The 27,006-nt window shown below is 52.3% G+C and overlaps 1 protein-coding gene across 4 annotated transcripts in view; it reads right to left on the bottom strand.

Annotated features, from left to right (window-relative positions):
• Nucleotides 1-6,669: 6,669 nt before the first annotated feature.
• The window catches only part of LRRK1 (leucine rich repeat kinase 1), a 137,608-nt gene continuing 117,271 nt past the window's right edge, over nucleotides 6,670-27,006 (bottom strand). For 3 of the 4 annotated variants that reach the window (XM_064376303.1, XM_064376304.1, XM_064376305.1), the window contains 11 exons: nucleotides 25,069-25,318; nucleotides 24,022-24,188; nucleotides 23,686-23,883; nucleotides 21,584-21,861; nucleotides 19,736-19,930; nucleotides 18,645-18,796; nucleotides 15,468-15,585; nucleotides 14,334-14,450; nucleotides 10,531-11,381; nucleotides 9,998-10,099; nucleotides 6,670-8,107 (listed from right to left, as the gene is read on the bottom strand). In XM_064376303.1, the coding sequence (XP_064232373.1) occupies nucleotides 7,930-8,107; nucleotides 9,998-10,099; nucleotides 10,531-11,381; nucleotides 14,334-14,450; nucleotides 15,468-15,585; nucleotides 18,645-18,796; nucleotides 19,736-19,930; nucleotides 21,584-21,861; nucleotides 23,686-23,883; nucleotides 24,022-24,188; nucleotides 25,069-25,318 (2,606 nt within the window). In that variant the 3' untranslated portion in view covers nucleotides 6,670-7,929. The other variant, XM_064376306.1, reaches the window with a different exon arrangement.

Here is a 27,006-nt window from a genome sequence, read left to right as displayed (position 1 = left end):
ACTGGGTAACTGACAATGGTGCCTTTTTGGTGTTGCGGCCAGGATGCTTGGGGTCCCAAAGGGGACCAGTCACAGCATGGATGTGCACTCCTCAGTTCCATAGTGACTTTACAGTAATAAAGAATGAATATTTTAGTTGGGCACAGTGGCTCACACCTGTAATTCCAGCACGTTGAGAGGATGAGGTAGCAGGATCCCCTAAGCCCAGAAATTTGAGACTATCCTGGACAACAGAGTGAAACCCTGTCTTTACAAAAAATAGAAACAATTTAGCCAGGCATGTTGGTGTGCACCTGCAGTCCCAGCTACTCAGGAGGCTGAGGTGGGAGAATCACCTCAGCCCAGAAATCAAGGCTGCAATGAGCCGAGATCACACCACTGCACTCCAGCCTGGATGACAGAGTGAGACCCTGTCTAAAAAAAAAAGAATCATTTTGTAACTTTGATTTTTTTTCTTATTTAAAAGAAAGGAATAAAAGTTAGGGGCCATCCCAGCAGCCAGGAGTAACCACCGCTGGTCCATGTCCTTCCTGCCTTTTCATTTATACGTTTATACAGTGCTCCACAGTTTTTGAATAAACATGATCCCCAGGCCTCCCTGATTCACTTAGTGTATTACGGGCGCCTTTCCTTGCCTTTCACCGTCCTCCTCCCAGAGCCTCCGTTCACCCTCAGGCATGCTCTCTGGCTGGCCTTTATGCTCCGTGGAATCCCCCATACAGCTTTCGGAACACGAAGGGTGTTATAGGCTCAACTGGGCCCCCTGAAATTCATGTGTTGAAGTCTTAACCCCCAGTACCTCCGAGTGTGACTGTATTTGGAGACAGAGGCTTTAAAGAGGCGATTAGGGTAGGCCCTAATGCAGTAGGACTGGTGTCCTTATAAGAGGAGATTAGGACATAGACACGCACAGAGGGACGACCATGTGAGGACACAGCGAGAAGGGTGGTCATCCCCAAGCCAAGCGGAGAGGCCGCCGGAGAAACCAACCCTGCCAACACCTTGATTCCGGACTTCCAGCCTCCGGAACGTAGCCTCCTGCTACTGAGCAGTAGAAGTAATTCTGAGTGGGCATCCCCATGCCTGGGAAAGGGGTTTGCAGAATGGGGAGGGGGCCTACGGCAACTGGAGAGGAATTTCCAGGGGTCAAGCTTCCTGTTGGCAAGAGAGATGTGAACCATGGCAATGTCAGATAGCTTTCCTCCCTGCCACCGTCACCCCAGAGAGGCGCAAGATCTCCCAGTGGCAAACAATGGGCTGCCATGCCGTGAGCTGTGGGTTTCTGGTTGGGGACTTTGATCTGCAGCCCCCAGGGATGGGGAAGGGGAACCCTAGCACTTGAGACTTGTGGGATGCTGTAGGGCCATTGTTCCCAGCCTCCCGGAGCACAGCTAATATGTCCCACTCCCTGAGGGTTGTCCCTGCCCCACTGCTGAGTGACACGGTGTGCCCGGTGAGGCCCCTGTGCTGATCTTTCTTCCATTGCTCACACCTCCTCTGGGTTCTGTGGGCTTCTGGGTGAGTTGAACACTGTGGGGTGCAGGGGAGGCAAGGGGTATCTAGCCTGGAGTGGGGTGAAGGTGCCCTTGGGAAATGGGTGCCACTCTCTTCCAGATCTTTCTGCCCTTACGTCACAGAAATGGAGTCAAGTCATCGCAGTACTTTTGGCCAGCAAACCTGAAGTGTCTTCATGGCCAACTCCCTCTGCCTTCAACCACATGAGCGTTTCCTGGGAGCCAGGCTGGGTGCCAGGCTATGAGGGCGCTGCTGGCCTCACACGTTACTGCCTGAGCAGTACCCTGAGCATGACTGCACGGTTGATACCCGCCTTATCAGGCTCAGGAATCTGTTAAACATGAAACCATCAACCGTTTCCAAATGGTAACATACCACTTCTACATCTAACATACAACTCCTGAGTTTTAGCAATTCCTCCAGTGAAACACTGATTTAACATTCTTATTGGATCCCACTTGTAAATATTTAAAGTCTAAAATTTTAGACACTCTCTAGTGCTTCGAACACCCAAACAGTCAAAACACGTGTAAAATGCTGTATTGGTTACACAACGAAACACTCTGCTCTCTCTGGAACTGCCCCCAATGCTGAAGCCTATTTCTCACCTCCTGTCTTCAGCCCACTCCCCGTCTTCCTGCCGGTGCTCATAGCTCTTCTCAGGGGTTCTGAGCCTTCCTAGGGTTGTGGTGACCATTCCAGACCCCTGGAAAAGAGGCAAGTCCTCAGAGTGTGACCAGATAAGAGCTGAGGACACAGGGGCCAGGGTGTCGATGGTTCATTTGGGGCAGTGCTCCCAACTGTTCCTCCCAAGGTGACTGGAACCTGAGCTGTGGGAAGTAGAAAAGATCCTCTTCAAGATTTCCCTTCTTAAGAAAAACTCGTAAGTGTTAGAAATAATAGTTTGTTTTAAACTTTCTTCAAAAACCTTCTTGCTTTTTGCTAGAAGCCCTATCCTATGTAGCATGTCTATGTTAGAACGTAGTACGTTCTATGTCCTTGTACTTTGACCAAGATACCTGTGCTGGACGTGCTCACAGGCATGTCCCAGCTCACAGCCTATGCCCCTTCCTCATTTAGACTTCCTTTTGTTTTGCTCTCCATTGCTTTTACCTGTTTAGAAAAGTTTCAAGTTATTAGCCAATCGGGTTTTAGTTTAGATCGTGAGGTTTGGCTCCAGCCAATGGAGATCAGACACAGCAGTAAGGTCAACCCCAGATGCATAAGAGATAAGTATGTCTGCTTTCCTTTGTTTGCTGTACTCTCATGGCAAGATTGCTAGTGGGACTCCCTTTCCGCAGGGAGTAAAAAGGACTGCTTTGCTGAGAGATCCTTTGCCCCAGTACTAATTTTTCTTTGTGGCACCAAAAATAAAACTTTCATACATAACATGAGCTCAGGTGTTAGGCTGCGTCCTTCCTGCATGACGAGTCCCCTTATATGTGTGTGCATGCACATGTGTCGTGTGTGTATGTGATGTATCTGCACATATGTGCGTGTGTGCATCCATAGGATGTTAGAAGCTCAAGGTTTTCATGAAGCTTTGTGTTTGTTTGCAGCCTGACGTCTACCTCCTGAAGCAAAGGTGTCATTTGCCCCACTCTTATGATATGCTGGTGGGACATATACATGCTAACAAGATATACTTCCGGCCAGGCACGGTGGCTCAGGCCTGTAATCCCAGCACTTTGGGAGGCTGAGGCAGGTGGATCACAAGGTTAGGAGTTCAAGACCAGCCTGATCAAGATGGTGAAACCCCGTCTCTACTAAAAATACAAAAATTAGCCAGGCGTGGTGGTGGGCACCTGTAATCCTAGCTACTAAGGAGGCTGAGGCAGAGAATTGCTTGAACCCGGGAGGTGGAGGTTGCAGCGAGCCGAGATCACACCACTGCACTCCAACCTGGGTGACAGAGAGAGACTTTCTCCAAAAAAAAAAAGTTATGCTCTTGTGGCTTGCTTCACTAGCACCAGGGAAGGGTATCTTGTTAGCATGTGCTAGACCGGCCGGTTTGAGGGTCTTTCTTAGGCTTGGAGGGGTGGGTGTGTGCAGGCGGTTCACTGTCTCAGGGCTGTCTCAGGGCTATCTCAGGACAGATGGCTGCGCTGCATCTGTGGGCCCCTTCCTGTTGGACCTCTTTCCAGCTGGTCATCAGTGTGGCCCCCAGAGCGACAGCTCCTACACTCCTTCCAAGATGGGGATATACATACACATATACATGTACGATGAGCTCTAACCTTTTCCATCAGTACTACAATGTACATGCTTGTTAGTAACTGTATTGGTATCATTGCAACTTTTTATTTTTTTGAGACAGTCTTGCTCTGCTGCCCAGGCTGAAGTGCAGTGGCGCGATCTTGGTTCATTGCAACCACTGCTCCCAGGTTCAAGCGATTCTCCTGCCTCAGCCTCCTGAGTAACTGGGACTACAGGCACACACCAACACGCCCAGCTAATTTTGTATTTTTAGTAGACGTGGGGTTTCAACATGTTGGCCAGGCTGGTCTGGAACTCCTGACCTCATGATCCACCCACCTTGGCTGGGGCTCTGTGCCTTTATCCCAAAGACAGCCAGGGAGGTTCTGGTTCAGCCAGGAGCATGGAGTCAGATGGACAGGATTGTTAGAGGGCCCAGCCCTTCCCCAGGACCTGTCCTCCATGGAGTCAGACACCCACAGAGGAGAGGGGACAAAGGGGGACACCCCATTACCTCTGGAGACCAAGGCCAAGAGGCACCTGTAGGACTCAGGGTAGAGGCCCTTCCCAGCCTACCTACCTGCATCATAAGGCATGCACACAATTCAGGGTGCAGAGAGGAAGGTGTACAAGCAGCATAAAAGGTTCCCTCCTCTATGCCAGCCCTCAGTTCTCCCCGCAAGAGGCAACCAGTGTCTGCCACGTCTGTGGGTGTCCTGTGGGATATTGTCCCTGTGCATACACGTGGAACTCTACAATGTTTTTACACACATGGTAACTCAATACACACTGCACTGCAAGCTGCTTTCAAAAAAATGCATTTATTATATCTTGGAGAACATTCCAGACCAGCACAGTTAGCGTTGTCTACCTCTTTGACAGGCTGCAGAGTACTGCATTGTTGTACATGCAGGAATTTTATGACTTCCCTCCTGATAGAGGTTCAGGTTGCTCCCTGTTTGGGGCCATATTCTAAGAGACACTACGATCAACATCCTTGTTCTGTATCTCTGGGCCCCTTTATAAATATTTCAGGACCGAATACTTAAGTGGAACTGCTGGGTCAAAGGGTATGTGCATTTGAAACTTGGGTAGATAAGGCCAAAATGCCCTCCAAGAGGTAGCCCCAACTTCCAACTACCTCCTTGTTAATCCATCCTCCATTCAGCAAAGTGATTTGTAAAGATGATTACATCATGTGATAATCCTGCTTAAAACTGCCAGGAGCTTCAGCGGGGACCCACACTTGCAATTCTGTGCGATCAGGGCCATGCTTCCTCCCCTCCTTCAAGGCTCCAGCCACGCCAGGCTTTCCTGTCCCTCCCACACAGTGGCTTGATCCTACAACAGGGCCTTTGCACGTGCACGGTCCTTGCACCTAGTGCCCTCAGTTTTCAGTCTCACATTGCACCTCCTGGTGCAGGGTGCAAGCCTCCCAGCCTCAGTTAAACGTTAACAGCCCTAGGCCAAGCTACCATTCCCCAGCGGGGCGGTCCAGCTGGCTGCTCTACCACCGCGCTTGTTTGTGTGCTTACTGTCAACTCCTCCTATAAGGAGTGAGCTCCTAGAAGCAGAGATTCGGCTGCGCACAGTGGCTCACACCTGTAATCACAACACTTCGGGAGGCCGAGATGGGAGGATCACCTGAGGTCAGGAGTTCAAGACCAGCCTGGCCAACCAACATGGTAAAAATTAGCCAGGTGTGGTGGCACGTGCCTGTAGTCCCAGTTACTCGGGAAGCTGAGGCAGGAGAATTGCTCGAACCTGGGAGGCGGAGGTTGCCGTGAGCTGAGACCATGGTGTCATTGCAATCCAGTCTGGGTGACAGAGCAAGACTCTGTCTCAAAAAAAACAACACACAAACCCCACAAAGATTCTTGTCTGTGTGTCCGGTGACAGTGCCTGACACTTAGTAGGTGTTCAAGAAGGAGTTGCTGGCCGGTTAATCTCTGCCAATCTGAGGGTGGTAAGTGACATTTTACTGTTGTCTTCAAGTATTCAGGTCTGTTTCCTTGCAGTCGGGTGAGGTCAAGCATTGATGTTTAAGGGTCTGTTTCTTTGTAATTCAATTGCTGCCCACGCCCTTAACCTGTTTGCCTTTTGGGTTTTCTGTTTCTTATTGATATTATGATCTCTCTAATAAAGGCAAGTGAGCTCTTGGTCTCTCATTTGTGTTGCAAATATTTTTTTTTCCCTCAGTTGATAGTCTACTTTTAAGCTTTGGACTAATTTTTCCATGTAAGTTTCAGTTTCATGGAGTCGAGTTCATTAGTCATTTCCTGTATGCTTTTTTTTTAAAAGAGTTGGGTCTTGCTGTGTCACCCAGGCTAGAAAGCTGCTGTGATCATAGCTCACTGCAACCTCCAGCGCCCCGGCTCGGCAGATCCTCCTGCCTTGGCTCCTGGGTAGCTGGGACCGCAGGCCCATATGATTTCTAAGTGTGGTGTGAAGAGATCCCTTCCCCTGGCTCTGTGAGGCCTGGGGCTGGGCTTTTCCTGGAGTAGGAGAGAGCGAGTTTGGTGCCTGCAAAGCAGTCTGGCTTCAGGCGATGCCAAGCACAAGCTTGGGACATGGGGCAGACAGAATCTGGCTTGCATTTGGGGGTGAACTGGGCAGCTGTGGTGCACTGGAATGGGAGGAAAGGGAGAAATGGTCCCCTGCAGCCCTGCTGTGGGACGAGGGTCAAAGAATGGCAGGGAGGTGGGCAGTAAACACAGACCCTCAGCCCTCTGGGACATGGTGCCCAGACTGGTAAAAAAAAAAAAAAATGGGAGGTCGTTTTTTCCAGGCCCGTGACTGACAGAGCAGCGTCTCCACCCACGGAAGCTGCTCAGGGAGCACCTGCATGCAGGCACAGTGGGCGAGGAGCAGCTGCCCGTTACTCCCAGGCAGCGAGTGGGTCTGGCAGGGCTAAGCCTGTGCTGTGGACATAAGCACTCGAAAGACAGAGGCCACGGCTTCATTCTTGAAAGAATCTGTTTATTTTCAGGTTACAAGAGTCTCATCTCCCTGCGTCTCCAGCAAATACACAGTTTGATTTTTATAATTTTAGAAAAGGGTCAAGATGCTTCAGCTGGAGTATGACCTCTCATTCAAACTTGCATTCTGATTGAAGGAGCCCCAAACGGTAACTCTTGACAAAAATGTGGCTCTGTTTGCACATGTGTGTGCCTGAGCAGAATGCATGCATGCACATAATTTATAACATGTTTGCTATTGTATCCATAAATCCTGTTGACAGTTTTCCTTTTCGTATTCTGCTGTACACGTGTGGAGTGAATGTTTAGCAAATACATAATTTGGTATAAATCCCATACAGTCTGATTTCACAACCAGAAGCCTGACCACTGAGATATTACTGAAGTTTTTAAAGTGATAAACAAGATTATTATGTGCAAACAAACAGGGTTTGTGCTCCAGCTGCGTCCAAATTTACTTCACAAAGCTATAAACACAAGGTCCTTTCTCAAGTCCTGCTGATTGAGTTTCTCCTTCCTTTTGTCGCTGGAGAAGAATGTAAAGGCTGAGCTGGTGCCCTTGCACTATGGAACCCTGGGCTTTCTGGCTGTGAACTTAAAGGAACTCATTCATTCTCTGGATGGGGGCAGCACTCCTCACCCAGGGTCCTCCGAGGGCTTTCCCACACAGAGACCTTCCCGAACACACAGACATCTGATCTTGGCTTGCCCAAGCTGGCCCAGGCCTGGGGGCCTCAGGAGCTTGTGAAATGTGCTGAGAGCCTGGGGTCTCCAGGGGGGAAAGGGCAGGGGTCACAGCCCCCACCTCCTGCTCTACCTCAACTGCTTCCCAACAGAGGGCCCCTAATGTAATTCCATCTGAGACCTGGGGATGGAAGGAAGGCCTGGCCCGTCTTTGTTTGAGCCAGCTCAGAATAGGATCCTCCACCCTTGCTCCTGGAGACTGACGGAGGAGGCCAGAGGAGGCCCCTCCCAGCTGGATCCCACTGTCTTCCCTGGGGCTGTAAAATCAGCAGTCGGGGTATGGGGTATTCAGATAACTCTGTTCCAGAGAACCGGAGAACCCTGGAACCACCACTACCAGGCGGGTCACTTCTCAGCACGTCTTAGCAGCGAGGAGTTCAGTGGTGAACTCCATCTGTCTTCTAGGGCCTTGGAGAACTAGAGGCTGATGGCAGAGGGGTCAGGCTGTGGCCCAGTACCAGCCAGCTCTGCACGCGTGACTGTCATTCCACAGGAATTACCTTCTCTTGCGTGTGCAAGCCTCCAGCCGGCCCAGCTCCTCGTAGGACTGGTAGAAAATGTCAAACTCCCTGGCACCCCAGCCCCTCCAGACAGCCAGGCACCACTCTGTGCTTTCGTTTTCAAAGCTGCACACCACCGTGTCCTTTGCCACCACAGCAGCATCCACCAGCACCCTGCAGAGAAAAGGGGTCTGAGGAAACTCACAGGGGTCCCACTTGGGAGGGGCCGGGACCCCCACCCTGTGCCATCTGAGGAAGGCAGAGCTGGCTAAGTGGAGGGGAATGTGTCTGCACACCAGTCCTCTCCCAGGTGTGCTCAGATGTGACACTCCTCCTGGCGGCCCCGCCTATGAGCTTAGGCTTTATAAAGTGCAAAGTCGAGCTGCGGGCATGAGTTCACATCCATGAGCTTTTTCTGTGAGAATGTGACTCCCTGGAAGGCCATGGAGGCAATCAGATCAGGCATCCTTGACTCGGTCCCCAAAGGGTCTAGAAAACACCCTAGACCCAAAAGTCTGCTTGTGAATGGCTCATGACCGAGTTTAACTCAACTCCCTTGCCACTAAGCTCACTGTGATTCTTCTCTCATTAGGAAGTACAGGCTCACATACTACACAGGAAACCTACCGCCCCAAAGTCAGCTGTACGTTCTTGGAAACTGTGGACAGTTTTGCAGGATCGGTGGGTGCGCTGCAAGTTTCCTTTTGGGCCACAGTGCGGCCTCCCTGCCCTGGGGGTGCCCCACCCCGAGCACATACTAACTGCCCTTCCTCCCTCTGTGCTGTGTGTGTGTGGCCTGCATGGCGCCAAGGCGCTCCTGCAAATTGGGATGTCCAGAGGCCTCTAACTCCGCATGGCCTTGCCAGGGTCCCCCTTTAGGCTGGCTTCTGGGGCCTCTTTCTCCTTATGGGGGGAAAAAGGTAAAATCTGGCTTTAGGGGATGGATAGGAAAAGCAGCAACAGCTAAAGGTTAGGACGCTAATGGCAGGTGTGCCAAGGCCCGGACCTGGGTGCTGCACACCCATTTCCTCCAGAAGCCTGACCTGCAAGCTGGCAGCTCCGTCAGCTCCAGGCTGCCATCCACGGGCTCCGCCAGAGCTCAGGAGCACATCCAGGTCTTGCCTCCAGAATCACTTACAGAGTAAGGGTCACTGGCCCAGGACTCACTGCAAAGGTTCAAAGCTGGCGGGCACGGGAGTGGGATGCCATGGTTGCTGCCTTGGTCATGGTTCTGCTCTGGGAGAAACACACTGACTGGGGTTTCTCCACCCTCTTATGCTCCAGATGAAATAAAAACCCACTTGCCCATGGATGGGGGATAACGCATGCTGCAGGGAAACAGGCCTAGTGCAAAATGGAAGAGCTCCAAGGCACGCGCGCACACGTGTGCACACACACACGCACACACACACAAGGGCTTTTCATAAGGGAGATTTGCCGTGTGGGGCTCAGTCGTCAAAGTGAGGGGAGTAAACACGGTGTGGAGCTGCAGCTGGCGCCAGCCTCACATCACTCCAGCCACGAAGACCATGTCCTGGACAGGCCACCCTGCCCAGTACACCCTTGCAGAGGACACTGGCATGCCTCCTGGGGGTACCCACCCATAGACGGGTATACTGAGCCATGCCTCAGCCCAGGAAGGGCAGGAGGTGAGACCCAGGCTTGGAGATGGGTATTCTGCAGGCCCCATCGGGTGCTGTGTGGGCAGATGGGCACCTCGGCCAGGGTTTCCTGCTTGGCAGGAAGAACAGGGAACCAATCGCCTGGATGCATCTGCATTTCAACTGCAGCTGAACTCTGGCCCTGGAGGCATTTGTTAGGTAGGGAACCTGATCTGCAGGTGCACTGGGTACTCCAGAAACAGGCAGCCATGGCCAGGGCAGAGCCGCTAGGGGCTGCCTGGGGGACCCCATCTTGTCCCCACTTTGCCTTATGGCCACATTGGTGGATGCACTATTTGTGAGAATGGAAGGGCAGCAAGCCCACGGCGCAGGACCTGGCTGCGGGGGCCTTCCGTGCTCATGCTGCTGCCTGGGTCGTAAAGGAGCTGCCCCTCAGTCTTACCCATGTGGAGTCAGCTCTCGGGCTTTTAAGACGGCGATGACTCGGCCCCGCTGGGCGCAGGAATCCTTCTCCAGGCCAATGACGATAACATCTCCGCCGCGCCTAAGAAACCAAAACCCAGAAGGGGAAGCATTTTTGTCTGCAGCCGTGCTCTCGTGGGAGTGAAGCCAATGTGCGGAAAGGCGCGGGAGGGAGGCAACAGACGTGCAGTTTCTGCTAAGGGATTAAGTTACAGGGAGGGGACAGACCCCAAAGTAGAGGGGAATTTTCCCAGTGGAAACTCAATCACAGTTGACTGTGGCTTTCCTTGTGTGGTACCTTAAGCTCTCTGGCAGGCAATGAGCTTTGATGCGGCCACTCTTAGATTTGCTAAAAACATCGCTTTGATTCCCAATGGAGGGAACCAACCCTCTTGGAAGAACAGTCCCTGCTGGGTCCCCACGTGACCTTTAAGGAAGCCAGGGGGCTCTCCTTTCTCTGCCCACAGAGCAGGAGCAGTGGGCACGGCCTGGATAGTGCCTTCACCTACTTACCTGGGGACCCAAATGAGGTCTCTGACGGCGAGGATCTTCACGGCCTGCAGGTGCTGACTGAAGGTCTCCCCATCCATGGGTGTCAGCTCATGCTCAGATCTGTCGGAGGCAATGCCAGGCTCGTGTAGCCTGTCCGAGTCCTCATAGTCAGTGGAGAAAGGCATGCTGGAAGAACTTGCTGGGGAGCTGGGCAGGCTTGAGGGGGACCTGGCAGCCTGGCGGGGTGGAGACGAGGAGTAGGAGGACATGGAGCAGTAGTCGGTGAGTGATTCCTGGTGGGTCAGGATCTGCGTGCCCAGCTCTTCACTGTACATGATGCTCACGTCCGCAATGGAGTCCCCCTCGGGCTCCTTTGGGTTGGCTGTGTGGCTGCCCGGGGGTTCCATGTCCAAGGGCCGCACAGGAAACGTGTCCCTGAGGGGGCTGGGGTCCCCACAGAAGTACCGGGCGCACAGCTGGTAGGTGGTAGAGTGGTACATCACCAAGGAGTTGGCCTTGTCATCCAGGCACCAGACAACCTCCTCCCCCCTGCCCTCAGAGCTGCACACGACCGACGTCACCACGGAGGGGGCCGCGTAGGGTTCCAGCCTCCTGCAGATCTCCAGGGAGGCACAGTCGATGACAAGGAGCCCCGGCCCATTGCTGTACCAGACCTCAGAGCCACTGTTGACCACCTCCATAGCCTTCACCGGGTAGGGGTTCTGCCGGGCGTCTTCGTCCGCGATGCTGAACTTGGACCTGTTGGCCGTGTGTGAGCACAGGTAGGAGCAGCTGTCGTTTGGGGCACCCCGCATCACGGGAAACACAGCCACAAGCCCATCAGCGAGGCCCGCTAAGACCAGGTAGGAATTCTGCAGGGGGAGATAGGATGCGTCACGCCCTTCCATTTCACACGTCCCACGTTCCAACAGAGACACAGAGTAGGCGCTGCACTCATCTGCGCCCACACTGGGCGGGCAGGCAGCTTTCTACCAACACACCTCAGGGCAGCAAAGCTCTTAGAAAACCAGCTCCTAAGGAAGTGCAGCTCTGGCCCAGCAGAGCCACATCTACCATCCGTGCAGCAAAGAAAGGAATGCGCCACCGAGAGGCAGGGCCTGTGGCACCAAGCGAGGTCGCATGTCACCTAGACCACATGGGCTGCCTCTGCTGGTGCCAGCTTCTTGCAGGGTGAGCAGCAGGGAGCTGCCTTCTTCTTGAGGCCACTGAGACCTCCTTGGCAGGACCTGGTGCCTGCCCTTTCCTGGGTGCTGCTTCACGTGACAACAGTGTGGGCATGGCAGGCATCTGTGCACTGCCTCCCAGTCCTGCCTGCCAGCCCCACCAGGTGGAATGTTCCATGAGGATGGGCCCCCTGCCCACCAGCATCCCCGTGGCACTGGCCTGGCACAGGGAAGGGCTTGGTCTCCTTTATCTCTGTGGACCTGTGACTCCACCTGGCTCCTGCCGCAGGTGGACAACATGTGTTTGCTGAACTAATTCTGAAAGAAATAGCTTCCTACTCAACCCTCTCATGGAGGCCTGTCTCAGCCTGCTGAGCCCTCATCCTGGCTTACATCTGTCTGAGATGCCTGTGGTCCAGCTGATGGAGACAGGGTCCTCAGGGTGCCCCCCACCCCCACAATGAAGAATGAGCTCTTCTACACCCACCAGAGGTCACGGGGCAGAGGCCAAAGCTGCAGAGACCATGCCGAATGCTGGGCCCACCCCAGACCTTCCCCGGGTACCTCCCAGGGCAGAGCCGGGGACAGAGTGCAGCTTTGCAGCCTAGACACCGAGTCGGCTGTGGTAGGGGTGGGAAGAGGTCTGCAGAACAAAGCCGGAGTCAGGGCAGAGCAGGGAGCTGGCCTCGAGCCAGTGAGGGGGCAGGGCGGAAAGCCCCCTTGTGGGGAGCTGGGGGGCTCAGGAGGCTGGCTGTGCAGGGCAATGGAGTGGTGGCCCGCAGCTCACTGTCCAGGACAACATGCCCTAAGCAAGCGTATCGAAATCCATCCCCAGGATTTCAGGGAGAGAAGCAGCCAAGGCAAACAGGCTCCAGGTCTCTATCTGGAATCCTGGCTCAGGCCCCGGCCAGGGCGGTGAGCGCCACGTCTCGGCTGGGTGTGAACATGCGTGCGCGTGCAAGAATGCAGGCTCTGCCCTGGCGGCCTCGGAGGGGGCAGACACCCTGCACAGGAGGCCCTGCACAGAGCCGGCTTTATTCCCTCTGGTCGTGTGGGAGGTGGTGCCCTGGCTGGGGGCTCTGGCCCATGGTGGCCTCAATAACACTTTGTGTCGTGTTCGCCTGCACTCTGGTGCGGGCCGGGTCCCAAGTTGCCTAGCCTCACTGTGGGGCCACGGTCATAAATGACTCTAAGGTTAATTTCATACCTGGCTTTGTTTTTTTTTAGAAATGAAACTGAAGAAGGGTGAAGGGAAGAGCTCACGTATTTTGCAACCATCCAGAAGTAGTAATACTGCTCATTCGCAAGCGCACCAGCCTCGACCTTTGGGCACGATAGGCCTTCTCTCTGTCTCTTCTCGTGCCTGCTTTGTAGATGGGCAAACTGGAATTGGATGATGATGGTCACCGCATTTTTTTTTTTGAGGTGGAGTTTTGCTCTCGTTGGCCTTCACCACAATCACCGCCTCCCAGGTTCAAGCGATTCTCCTGCCTCAGTCTCCCAAGTAGCTGCGATTACAAGCATGCGCCACCACACCTGGCTAATTTTTTTGTATTTTTAGTAGAGATGGGGTTTCTCCATGTTGGTCAGGCTGGTCTTGAACTCCTGACCTCAGGTGATCCACCTGCCTTAGCCTCCCAAAGTGATGGGATTACAGGCGTGAGCTACTGCGTCTGGCACTGCATTCTAGCAAAACGATACCAGTAAAGGCTTCTTGTGCATTTACCGAGGGTGCCTGCTGCACAGATGGGCCCCTCAGGGTGGATGAAACCCGAACTGCATGAGCCGGGCCTGAATCCTGTGGGTGGAGGAGCCTGGACAAGCCAGGGACCTCCTCCTGCGGAGGGGCAGCTTCTCAGAGAAGGGGCCAAGGCCCTTGGTCTCGAGAACTGAATTAGAGGCGGTCTGGGAAGAGGTGCATGGAGGGGTTGTTCCTGGAGGAGGCTGGGATGTCAGGGACTCAGCACAGAGTGGGGTGCTGTGTGGGGAGGGTGAAGGGGCCGGCAGAGGCTGGGTGACAGCCTCACAGAGGCTGGGGCTAATCCCAAGGTACCGCACAGCTGGCTGGGCCCCCTTGGGGTCTTATTTAGGAAGGCCAGGACTAGGAGGTTAAAGAGATGAGTCTGCAGGGCCATGCTGGACAGAGGAACCGGGTTTAGGGTAGACGGTGAGTATCTGGGGGGAGGCAGAGATGGAATGAAGGAGATCAGGACCTCCAGGACCTAGTGACCAAGTGGCTGTGGGGTGGCTCTGGCCTGGGCAGGTGGGGAAGAGGCTCTGGATGCCACTGCCCTCCGAAGGGGAAGGGCACACATATGACTGCTCACTGTGCCATTGCATCAACACGCATTCCACCCGAATCAGGGTATTTGCATGTGAAAGCGAGTTTTCTCCTTTCACTTAGCCCTCAGTCTGGCCAGGCACTTAGGTTTTGGCAAACCAGAAGACACTAATGATGGACCAGGTATGATGTCTTTCCTCCCACTGTGTCTAAGGCTGTGTCCTAGGCCAGGTGTTCCTAGAAGCTGTGGCACTGCAGTCCCACCCTGACATAGCTTCGGGCTGTTCTCAGCTAGGAGGCCGTTCCCAGGCACAGAAGCGCATCAGAGACCTGCACACCCACCTTTGCCCTCATCTTACCTTTTTAATCACAGGCACAGCCAAGAAGCAGGTGACGATAGCCGGAGTATCCAAAGCCTGTTGGGGCGTGTTTAAGGGGCACATGCCCTTGAGGGTGTAGATGTAGATTTTCTGGTCCTGCAGAGGCAGACAGGTCCACTGTGAGACCTGGGAAAGTGCATGGCATTTCCCAAGGCATTTCCGTGAGGATGCACTCTGCCTTGGGGATCCCCTATGGGTCTTGAAAAGTAACATGGATTGACACGTTCTGATGGGCTGCTCATGTATTTCTGTTCTTTGTAGAGACTTTGAAAAACACAGACTAGTCTAAAGAGGAAACAGAAAATAGCCCATAATCTATTCCCTAGAGAAAACCACCACTGGGATTTGGGGGCACAGCCTCTCAGAAGTTCCTGAGGTGTTTGTGTGTGCACGTGGTACCGGCAAAAGTGGACTCACGCTGCAATGCTGTCTTCTCACTATTTCCACGGACAGCATGCTTGAGGCAGAGCCCCTGCTCTCACTCATTCCAGCAGGAAATAATGTGGGGGCATCTCTTGGCTGTCTGTGACTGGGGCGCACGTACTTTGGCTAATCTGTTGTCAGATTTTTCTTAACACAGATTCCTGAGGCCTAAGTGGTATGGATGCTTTTGAGATTTGTGGTATGTATCTGAACCCACTTCCAAACTGCCCTACGGAAAAGCTGCACCTTTCTATCCCACACCCACAGCCTCGGGACATTTGTGTCTGGCCAGTTCTCTCAGGATTTCACAGAAGACAGCTCCTTGGGCCTTCTAGTGACTTCTCTGATGTGAAGGCAAGAGGCCTTCGGAGCTGGCTGACTCAGCAGTGTTAGGGGAAACCTGGGCATGCCCCTAGCCTGCTGGGTCTCTCCTCCTGCTGAGGGTCTACATCTGGTCATCACCATCCCTAATCCCGGCCGCCAGCCAGCAGCAGGGAGGGTTGAGCCGCCCCTCGTGACAGGCTGCTATTTCACGGGGCTCATGGCATTACTCTGGGATTGCACGGGCATGCGCTGACGGTTATCAGAAAATTCGCTTGACCTGGCGTCCTGTATTTTTATGAATGTGGCCCCTGCCCAGGGGCTGCACCTGGTAGGGCCCACCTGGCTAGGCCTGCGGGCAGCACTTACCTCGGTGGCCATCCACAGGGATCTCTGGATCTGGAGCTGGCAGCTCAGCTTCATCCCGGGGCAGCTCATCCTCTGTACCTCCATGAGGCCCTTCTCTGTGTTTACCACTGTGTAGTTCCTATAAGTGGTGGCAACTGTGCGGTTAGTGCCTGGGGGCCAGGGATACCTCCTTTGCCTGGGCCTGGCCTGCCAGCTGCAAGCCTCGTCTATCTCCTCTGCTCCCACCCAGGGTTGTAGCCTGCTCGTTCTGAGAGGGCAGAGCCGGGTTCTGCCCGCAGGGTAATGCTTGACCATCGCCAGCAGGAAGGGCATTCCCGAGGGAAGAAAGGCTGCCCCCTTTCTGTGACCCTTGCGGTTGAGATGGTGGCCCTCAGCATGAAGGAGGGGCCCTCCCACTGGTCGTATCCTTCCCACCCCTATGATGTGGGGAGCTCCTCACTGCAGAGAAGACAAAGCCAAGGCTAAAGACAAGTTGGGAGAATTCCAGAGGAGATTGGGTTGGGGAGGTGGGGGGGCACTCGAAATGTGCTCCCTGCACGAGTGCTTTGAGAACTTGTGCTTGTCGATTGTAAGAGCCTTGGCTCACCAGGCTGGCTGTCCCCAGCATCACTGCCTCCCCTCAGCCGTGGCGGGCATCCTGGGCGCCTACTGAACAGAAGAGGAGGCTGACGCTGACGGGGCTGGGAAGTCACGTGCCCCACATCACACAGCCCTGTCCCTCAAACTCAAGAGGATACGTTAAACTCGTGGACAGAAGTTCTCAAAATAAAGTTTCTCCTGCCACCAAATTTTAAAAAGCTTCACCACTGTTGACTGATAACGTATTTGCAGATGACAGAAACGGTAGAAAATACAGCAAACAAAAACTTCCTTCAGGTACATTTGCCTCTTTTTTCCATCATTTTTTTATGCATCAGAAAAACAAAACTAGGATATTCTAAATAGCTTTTACTTTGAAAACAGTTAAAAAGATAGAGTCATAAAGAATAATTTCCCCTGTTCCCCACAACTGGAATTGTGTCCTATGCGTTTCCTGTTTACCTGTTCATCTGCCTTGCCTCTCCCACCTCCTTTCCTTCCTTAATTCTCAGACAGATCTCAAGTCTGGCTCCACCCTGATTCCCCTGCTTGGCTGCCCGTGTGCTTCCGGCCAGCCTCCCCCTCCCTTCCTGTGAGTGAGCCTCTCTTCAGGCTGCGGTGAGAACCTTCGCAGGACACGGGAAGAGGCCTCTCTCTTCCCTCTGGGATGAGTCTTCTGGGCCCTGAACAGAACTGTCTCAGGTACCTGCTGTTTCTATGTTCCTAGGCCGGCAGAGCAGGGCCCAGCTCAGCTTCCCAGAATCAGTCTGGCTCCAAGCCCTCTGATTTGCCCTCAGAAGTGTCTGATGGTGTCCTTACTTCTGGGGTGGCAGATGTTCCAGACCCACTTCCTGCCCCAGACCTGGACTCTGCCATGATTCTGAAGAGCCCTAGTTTCCTTTGGTACTTAGAGACCATAGTCTGGGTCTCAGGGGTGCACATTGGCATTTGGTTGGTCCTTGTTTTTAGGCCTTTTCAGTGAGCAGAGCTGAGAAATATGTGTTTATTTTTCTTCAAATATATCACGAGTCTGTCCAATCAATTTAGAACTGCAGGCTTTTACTTACTCTACTTTATATCTCTTTCCCTTTAGCCTATACTGAAAATCATGGTTTCCAATGACAGCAACATAATTACTCATTAATTTACTCCACAACCACAAGCAATTTCTTAGAATAACAATCAAAACAGTACTACCAACAATATAATTACTGAAACCTGTTTAATTGATATGTTTGCTTGTTGTTTTGTCTTTAGAGTACATCCCCTCAGGAAGGCATGCTCCACTGCTGTCTTTTAGAATAACTTGTCTTTTTTCTGAGACAGGGTCTCACTCTGTCACCGAGGCTGGAGTGCAGCAGTGCAATCACGGCCCACTGCAGTGTCAAACTCCTAGGTTCAAGCAATCCTCTCACCTCAGCCTCCTAAGTGGCTGGGACTACAGGTGCTCGCCACCATTCCTGGCTAATTTCTGTTATTTATTCATTTATTTTTGTAGAGATGGTTTTGCCATGTTTCCCAGGCTGGTCTCGAACTCCTGAATTCAAAAGATCCACCTGCCTCAGCCTCCCAAAGTGCTGGGGTTACAGGCATGAGCCACAATGCCTGGTCATAAAACTTCTTTAGGGCATCATTTCTTAGAGTGTGTCTATGTCACAACACTCAGTCTTAGTGGCATAAAATCTGATGCAAACTCACGAAGACTGACCTAAGAGAAACTGTGAAGGCTTTCATTTATCTTGTTATGGCTCAAGCTCATTCCTTAGTGATATTTTCCCACTCTACCCCAGGCACCCTCTCCAAAGGTCACATTCCAGATGCCATCTTTACTACTGACTGTGTGTCTCCCACTCACCCCATGGCAAGCATACCTTGTCTGACCACCACCTCCTAGTTTTTGGGCTCACCCCACCTAATACCATAACTCTTGAGATTTTTTTTTTTTTTTTTTTTTTAACTCTAGCAAGACCTAGGATCCTTTGGTACTTTCCACTGTCCTCCCTGAATTTATGGCCTCATTTAGCTTCCATGGTCCATCTCTGTATCACTCCCTTGATAACACCCCAATGCCCCTGCCCACTCTCCCTCCTGGCAAAACCCCAACTCTGCTTAAACCCACCCTGTTACCCCTCCTGCAATCTGGGGCAGCAGAACATGCTTGAGAAAGTCACATAACCAGGCTGACGGGTCTCATTTCCTTTTTAAAAAATATTTTTAAATTTTCTAATTTTTTAAAAGATGGGTCTTGCTGTGCTGTTCAGGCTAAACTTGAGCTCCTGGGTTCAGGTGATTCTCCTGCCTCAGCCTCTTGAGTGGCTAGGACTGTAGGCACATGCCACAGCACCCTCATGTTCCCAGACACCCTGGCAAATACTACCCATTTTTGGTGTCTCTTAACCACAAAACCATTCACATACATCTGTTGGTGTGGACTCAGCTTCTGCCCCCCCGCTTCTCTTGAGTGGACTGTAACCAGCTTTTGGACCTTACTGTCTGTTAAATAATTCTCATTGTGGTCAACATCGACTCTGTTCCCAAATTCCATGGTGGCCTCCCACCCCAAACATAAAGATGGCAGAGCAGGCGACAGGAGCTTACCTAGACTCCTCTTTTCCGTCCCAAAACACCACGGTGTACTCCTGGCCCTGAGACGAGAAGAAGGCTGTCTGCTTCCCACAGGGGAGGGCGTACATGAAGGTGGCAAAGGTCGGGTCCTTCATCTGGCTTACCACCGACAGGGCCAGCGGTCGCTGAGGGAGAGGGGCCACCAGAAGGGAGCAAGGTCACTTACAAGCAGATTGGTGCCAGTTCTGCCCATGAGATCAGCCAGCTCCAACCAGGGAGGAATCAGGGATTCTGTTCATTCAGACTCGATCCAAACAAGAGGCTGAAACAGCTTCAGATGTCAGGAGCAAATCCATCCAAGTGACTGGGTCATCCTTGGCTATGACAACTTAAGCTCATCTGGTCAGGTAAGCTGAACCCCAGGTATTCCAACCCAGGCCCAAGGATGTACATTCTTCATCTCACTACATGGCCCAAGCTGGAGTGCAGAACCTATTCACAGGTGCGATCACAGCGCATTACAGCCTTGAACTCCTGGGCTCAAGTGATCCTCCTGCCTCAACCTCCCCAGTGGCTGGGACTATAGGTCCATGTCACCCCATGCCCAGATAAGGACATACTTTCTTCTAAAGAATACCCTGTTTGCTCCTGATACATTAAACTAGCTCTGATTTGATAAACAAGTTTTAACCTTAAAACCGATAGCCTCTTCCAAAAACACAAAAAGATGACCAACAAAAAACTAGCCTTAACACTATAATACAATCCCTGATTCTCACAAGCAAACCTTTTCCCCATTACTTTACAAAGAGATACCCTCATTCTCTCTGTTCTTGCATAGGGACTGTATTGCTATAAAGGAGTTGAACTACTTTGTTTGCATGGAGAAGTAACACAAAAGTTGGGGAGGAAAAGGAAGTTTGTTTTCTAAGAGTGACACACACGTATACAAAGAAAATGAAAACAGTATGTTAGGAGCAGCAAATCTCACCCTCTAGAAGAAATGAGCAGAGAAAGGTTACCAATTGTGATGGGTGGACAGCCACACACGCACACCCTGGGGACCCACAGCCTCCACCACATGGCAGGAAGACCCCGGGCCCTGGGCTCTGTGCCCTGGGTACCTTCTCTGGTTTAGTGTCCCAGCACTCCATCATGAGTGCCTGCAATCGATGGAACTGAACTTCCTCCGGTTGCCCTAGAACTGGACGAATGCCCTTGGACAGCTTCTTGACAATCTGGAGCTGGTGGTGGCCCAGTGCAGGTCGCTGTCCTGACAGCAATTCATAGAGCACCATTCCATAGGAGAACATATCTACCTGGGCACAGAACAAGCCAAATCAGGTCCCTGCCTGGGCCCAGTGGCTTTCACAAGCTGGCCCTGAGGTGAAGGGAGCAGGGAGACACAATTAGACAAGAACAAACATCCAACCAACCACCTGACCATGTCCCTCTGTCCATTTATCCATCCATCTACCCATCTGACCACCTACTTTCTCTTCTGTCCATTTATCTATACATTTTCTCATACTTCCATCTATCCATCTATCCATCCATCCATCTACCCACCTACCCATTTGCTTGTCTTTCTGCACATTTTATCCATTCTTCTCATCTGTCCATCCATCTATTCATCCATCTGACCACCTGTCCTGTACATTCATCCATCTGTCTTTCTATCCTTCCTCTTTTCAATCCACTCATCCATCTAACTTCTCAACATACTGTCCATTTGTCCATTGTCCCATCCATCCATCCATCCATCCATCCATCCATCCTTCTATCCAATAAAACACACTGAGAACTTGCTGTTAGTCACTGATTAAGGACTCCAAGGAGGCCATGGTCTGTCCTTGAGTACCAAGACAAGGGAGTAAACACATACCCTCGGCTTAATGTGCTTGGTACTAAAAGTGCTGTGTATGCAACTCATAAAAAAAGGAGTGTCTCCTGGATCACAACATGCTGTCTCTTCTAATTTTAATAATCATAAAAAGGTCCAGCAAGGAAACATTTATACAGACCCCTATAAGGATCAGGAAATAACATTTTAGCAGGAGAATGGCTGAGATAGACTTGAGAATTTTAACTGTGAATATTTCCATGATCATCTGAGTTTCAAGGTGACCTCCTTGTCAAAGTCACCTGCTATGATGAAGCTCTTATTTTTGTTGCTCTGATTTGCCTTTTCTATCTTAGGCAACAGTCACAGGTGCTGAGCTAATCCACACGTGCACAGGTCATTCCTACAGTAATTAGTCAATGACCATCTGAAAAATCACCAAATGATAAGAAATTATAGACAAGGGAACTTTAATGCTGGGTGATTAATTAGCACTGCTGGCACTAGATGCAATACATTGCACAGCCAGATGATTTCCAGGTGTCTGTGTCCCTGCATCTACCAAATAGCTATCAGGGATAAATGTTATCAGAAGATCAGCATTTAGTCTCAACTGAGGCTGGCAGTGCCATTGCCCAGGGATGCCAGCTTGTCCTTTTACTCTTCCCCTGGTTTGGCATTCAACTTGGCCAGCACCCTGTGACCAGGGCTTAAGGCCAGGGGCCTTTAGCGTGCTTATTCTGTCTGCTCCTCCTGAGCACCCTGCAAGGCTGGTCCTGTGTCCTCATTGGGCACATCTAAATTTGAGTTGAAACCCAAATCCTGACCTTTTCTATCTTGGACTCTTCATCTATCATTTATAGGCTCTATGATGTTTCTAAATTGAGGTTTGAGAATTCTGAGGCTAAGGAGAAGTCAACCTTGCCATAAGCAGGAAGACATAGGCCCCTGTGCCCTTCTGGTTCAAGGCAGAACCTCCCTCATTGAGCAAGGGAGGGTGAGAAGAACGTGCTTTTGGAATGCTGAGCCCTGAAGCTGCAGGTGCTTCCAGAACTGCCTGGCTGGCCTCAGGGCTGGGCTCCTGCCCTGTGGGGCTGGGCTGGGGGATGGCAGCGGGTCGGACAGGTACCTTTTCATCATATACAATGCGAGGCCTGATCTCTGGGGCCTGGTATCCAGGAGTGCCCTCCACGCCCAGAGCGCCCTCATGGAATGACTGCCTCGAAATCCCGTAGTCAGATAGCTTGATGTTGACATGCTCCTTGACGTCAAGGGACCACACCAGAATGTTGTCCGACTTCAGGTCACAGAAGATGATGTTTTTCTTGTGCAGGTAGGCCAGGCCCGAGGCAATCTGGTAGGCTATTTTTTGGGTGAGCATATGTCCCAGGGGTATAAAGGAAGAATCTTGCAAAGTAAAACAATTTTCAAATGTATCAAAATTTCAGTTTTGATAGAATCAAATTATCATGATAGCAGCTGTCTTTCTGTTTTCTTATCTCCCTAGATACTTTATATTCTTTTCTTTTCTTTTTTTTTTTGAGACAGAGTCTCCCTCTGTCACTCAGGCTGGAGTGCAGTGGCACGATCTCGGCTCACCGCAACCTCTGCCTCCCAGGTTCAAGCAATTCTTGTGCCTCAGCCTCCCAAGTTGAGTAACTGGGAATACAGGCCCATGCCACCATGCCTGGCTAATTTTTGTATTTTTAGTAGAGACAGGATTTCACCATTTTGGCCAGGCTGGTCTTGAATTCCTGGCTTTAAGTGATCTGGCTGCCTCGTCCTCCCAAAGTGTGAGCCACTGCGTCTGGCCCCTAGATACCTTCTATTCTATTGACACATTCTCACTATTCTCCAGACTGCCAGAAGGGACGGAGAATGGCCTGGTTAAGTGAAATAGTATTTAGGATAGAAACACTCAGCACTGTAGCTTCATTCATGATACCTTATTCCTGGAATTGCTGGCACTTTCGCTGAACCACCACAGATTCGAAACCCTTTGAGTTCACCTCAGGCCAAGGCTGTCCTACGTCAAGGAGCGAGTTGCAAGTATCAGAATTATGTTTGGCTGGGCGTGGTGGCTCATGCCTGTAATTCCAGCACTTTGGGAGGCTAGAGTGGGTGGATGGGCTGAGCTCAGGAGTTCGAGAACAGCCTGGGCAACAGGGTGAAATGCCATCTCTACAAAAATAACAACAACGTAACAACAGCAATGGAAAATTAGCTGGGTGTGGTGGTGTGTGCTTGCAGCTACTCGGGAAGTTGAGGTGAGAGGATTGCTTGACTTTAGGAGGTCAAGGCTGCAGTGAGCTGAGATCGCACCACTGTACTCCAGCCTGGCCAACAAAGCCAGACCGTGTCTAAAAACTAATAAAGAATTCTGTTCATAAAATTATCTTCCACTAAGGCAGAAGTTATTTTAACAGCATTTCTTCTTCCCTAGTCAAAAGACCGCTGCCTTTCACCCTCCGGCAACTCTTAGTTGCTCATTTCTCAAGGTAAATTACTTTAAAATTTTAAAAAAATATATTATATGGTCCCATTGACCCCAGGATCTGAGTCTCCACAGCGATATGCATGTACAGTTAAGAAAATTATTTAGGCCGGGCGCAATGGCTCATGTCTGTAATTCCAGCACTTTGTGAAGCTGAGGTGGGCAGATCACCTAAGGTCACGAGTTCGAGACCAGCCTGACCAACATGGAGAAACCCCGTCTCAACTAAAAATACAAAATTAGCTGGGTGTGGTGGTGCATGCCTGTAGTCTCAGCTACTTGAGAGGCTGAGGCAGAAGAATGGCTTGAACCCAGGAGGCGGAGGTTGTGGTGAGCCAAGATTGCGCCACTGCACTCCAGCCTGGGCAATAAGAGCAAACTCCATCTCAAAAAAAAAAAAAAAAAAAAAAAGGTGATTTAATGCAGCTCCTGTGCTTGGTGCCCTCCCAGTGAAGGCTGTTATCATCCTCCTTTAACAGGCAAATAAACTCAGCAGAGTGCAGCAGAGCCTGGTCTTGCCTGACTCCACAGTGTGTGCTCTCCCATCCTCACCAAGGCTCTGCCCAGTGACTGGACCTGGCGAGGTGCCTGGCCTCACACCCAGGGGATGGTCACAAAAGCCACGGGTTGGGCATGCCCTGGGCTTGGCAAGGCCGTTTGAGGCTCTACCCCCATGCCAGGCAGGAGTCACCCAGGGCTCTGCTGGTCTCAGGGGCTGGGTGGGGCACCCGCAGTACCTCTGGTATTCTCAGACAGCACGGTGTTGAGGCTGCTGAGTGGCGCGAGCTCCAGGGCGAAGCAGAGCGGGTGTATGCTGATGCCGATGAGCGCCACGATGCAGGGGTGCTGCAGCGCGTGCAGCATGCTGGCCTCCTGCCGGAACTCCGAGAAGTTCTTCATGGCATCCGTGGCCCGCAGGTGCCTCAGCATGGTGTCTGCCGGGGACAGCACAGTGTCAGCCAGCAGGAGGACCCAGGGTGCATTCGGCCTCGGGCCTCTCGAAGGTGGCACAGAGCTTAGACCCGCGAAGCAACATGTCTGAGTAAAACAGCACCTAGCTGGGACCCGCTTACCTGCCGGGGCGTTGGCAAAGTTCTTGAATTTCTTGATGTGGAAACGCTTGACAGCCACAGGCTGGCCCTGGTACCGGGCCCGGTAGATGACGGTGCCACTGCCACCCTGGCCCAGGATGCTGCTGTCATCCTCGCTGTGCTCCAGCTTGCTGTTCTCCAGGAAGAGCCTGCCACACACACCCAGCGTCAGCCACACTGCCCCCGCCCTGACGCGGGTGGGTCCTGGGCTGGGTCGTTCGTCCCCACGGCTGAATGTCATGGTTCAAAGCCATCTGTGAGGCTGGACAGTTCTGGGCTACCCTGGCCCTGCCACTTGCGGATGGGCAAGCCTGGGTGGGTTATGCAGGCTTGCCAAGCCCCAGCCTTCCCTGTAAAGTGGGCTCAAGACAGGAGTGGCCTCAGAGGTGGTGATGGCTGCCATAGGGTGAAGCCCAGGGAAGTGGTGGCCGTAGAGAAAGGATGCCTGTGGAAGTTTTCTTCTGAAAGATGATGTTTCCTATTTCCTCCCACGTTCTCCCCTTGTTATCATCTTGGGTCAGCACAGGTAGAATCAGCTCTAAGAACAGATTTGAGGGTCCAACGCTCAGCGCTAGGGCTACAGACAGGAGTCAGCGTTTGACAAAAAAGGTAAATGAGGCTATGGTTCAGAGCTCTCCCCTTCCTGAACTCCCCAGGAGCTCCAGCTGCGCTTACCTGCCAGCCCCTGAGTGCCAGCTGTGTGGGAGTCAGAAGGGAGAGGCAACTCGGGAGAGAACAGCTCTGGCTACGAGGGGAAGGGGTGCGGTGTGGGGGGAGGCAGGACGGCTGCACCTGCAAAGCGCTTTCCCAGCTGGGCCTGCCAAGGCCTCCAAAATGGAAAGCCAGCAGCCTGTTCCCTTCATGCAGCTGAGGATAGGAACCTAAAAGGTACTGCGATTTGCTGGGAAGCTATGGCTGGGGCCCCTGCTGGCCCCAGAGGGGTCTTCCTGGAGATCGCTCGGCAATTACACAATGAGGAGTGCCACCCTGTGACCTGCGCTGTGTTCTGGGAGGGGCCTTTGGACATACCTGGCTGGGAAGTCAGTCATGAACAGCTCAGGGACCAGCTCCTGGAGCGGCACGGGGAAGTCCGGGTGTCTGGGGCAGGAGATGAAGTCCCGCTCGATGGCCGTCAGCACACAGTCTTCCATGTCGAAGTACTGCACACCCTCTGATTTCTCACTGGGGTCTGTGTGCTGGGCCCAGGTCGTCTCGCAGACTGGGCAGGGCACATACTGCTCCATGAGTGGGGTCCCATCACTCTCTGTGGCCGTCAGGGCTAAATAAGGACAGAGCAGGAGACAGCTCACAAGAAGGTGGTGCAGGTGGGGCCCCCGAGTAGCACTCTGCAAACCCAGGCCCCGAGACCTTCATAGCAGGGGAGCTGCCTGGCCTGGCCTGTACCCAAAAGACAGGCTGAAACCCAGTGCCACCTTCAGGGGCCTTTTCTTGGAGAGCGCAATTGTTTGCCCTGAAAGATGTGTCTAGAGAGGGTTCAGAATGCTTCTGAGAACTGTCCAGTGGTCAGGACACTGAGCAGGCTGGCTGGGGGCCCTGAGAGGAGGGTGGGGATCCCTCCTGCATGACTAGGCCCTAACAGGTCACTGCAGACTGGGTCTGAGCTATCCTCCAGCAAGCCAACCACTGCAGCGTGTAAGGCACCCTTCCTACAACGAGAAATATCCAGGCTACAATGTCTATGAAGGCAATGCAGGGGGAGAAACGAGTGCAAATGATCACAGACAAAACCGAGTCATTAGACATGGGTTCCCTCACACGCCTGTGATAGGAGGTGCAGAGAAACACCCTCCAAGATGCCGTGTGGAGGTGCCCTCAGGGTGGGCCAACTGTCTGCTTCATGCAGAGTAGGAGGTGGATGCCTAGAACTTTCCAGGCATATCTGATATCTGCAGGTCCATGTGCAAGGCATTCCATTAGGAGGGGCCCCTGGCTGGGGATGCCAGCTCCAGACAGCCTGTCTCAGGGGCTCACCCAAACCCTTTTCATCTCAGGTGACCTGTCAAACTGCCCAGCACCTGCTGTGGGGGGAACACTGGCTGGTGGGGAGCTGCAAAGTGCTCAGAAGGGTTCACACGGGCCTAAGGGCCCCCTTGGATGGCCAAGTGCCTCCCAAATCACCGTGACACACACACCCAGCTGTCTTCTCCGAGGGCTCCTTGCTGAGCTTTTTTTCTTGTGGGTCAGCCTTCCTGCTGACACAGGAAGGACCCCAACCCTGACAGAGACCAGACCCTGTGTGAGACTTGGCAAGGTTTCTCTTCAAACAGCCGGCTCCACCTTTCATTCTTTAATTCCCAGTACCCGCAACCCTTTCTTCTCCTTTTCTTCTTTCTCACTTTACTGCATGCCCAAGCACGCCACAGCACCAGTAGCGTTATCAGCACACGCTCACATTCCTTTCCTATTTAAAGAAAGACCAGCTCTTTATTTTGCCACAGACGACCCCGTCCTTCTCTCCTCTCTCTCCCATCATGTGTCCACCCAGCCACCTTACCTAAGAAAGTTTAAATGTGGCCGGGCACGGTGGCTCATGCCTGTAATCCCAGCACTTTGGGAGGCCGAGGCGGGTGGATCACGAGGTCAAGAGATCGAGACCATCCCGGTCAACATGGTGAAACCCCGTCTCTACTAAAAATACAAAAAATTAGCTGGGCATGGTGGTGCGTGCCTGTAATCCCAGCTACTCAGGAGGCTGAGGCAGGAGAATTGCCTGAACCCAGGAGGCGGAGGTTGCAGTGAGCCGAGATCGCGCCATTGCACTCCAGCCTGGGTAACAAGAGTGAAACTCTGTCTCAAAAAAAAAAAAAAAAGCAAGTTTAAATGTTCGGCCAATCAAGCCTAAATTGTGCAGTGTGACCCCAGTCAATGGAGAAAGGGCACAAAAGCAAGAGTTGTGTTAAAAAAAAAGCTTCGACTCTCCTTTGTTCCGTGCACTCTCGTAGCAAC

The sequence above is a fragment of the Aotus nancymaae genome, unplaced genomic scaffold, assembly GCF_030222135.1.
Source record: "Aotus nancymaae isolate 86718 unplaced genomic scaffold, 86718_ANA_hifiasm-v0.15.2.pri h1tg000014l, whole genome shotgun sequence".
Taxonomy (NCBI): domain Eukaryota; kingdom Metazoa; phylum Chordata; class Mammalia; order Primates; family Aotidae; genus Aotus; species Aotus nancymaae.
The sequence above is the reverse complement of the archived record's forward strand: the minus strand, read 5'-3'. Positions and strand labels throughout refer to the sequence as shown.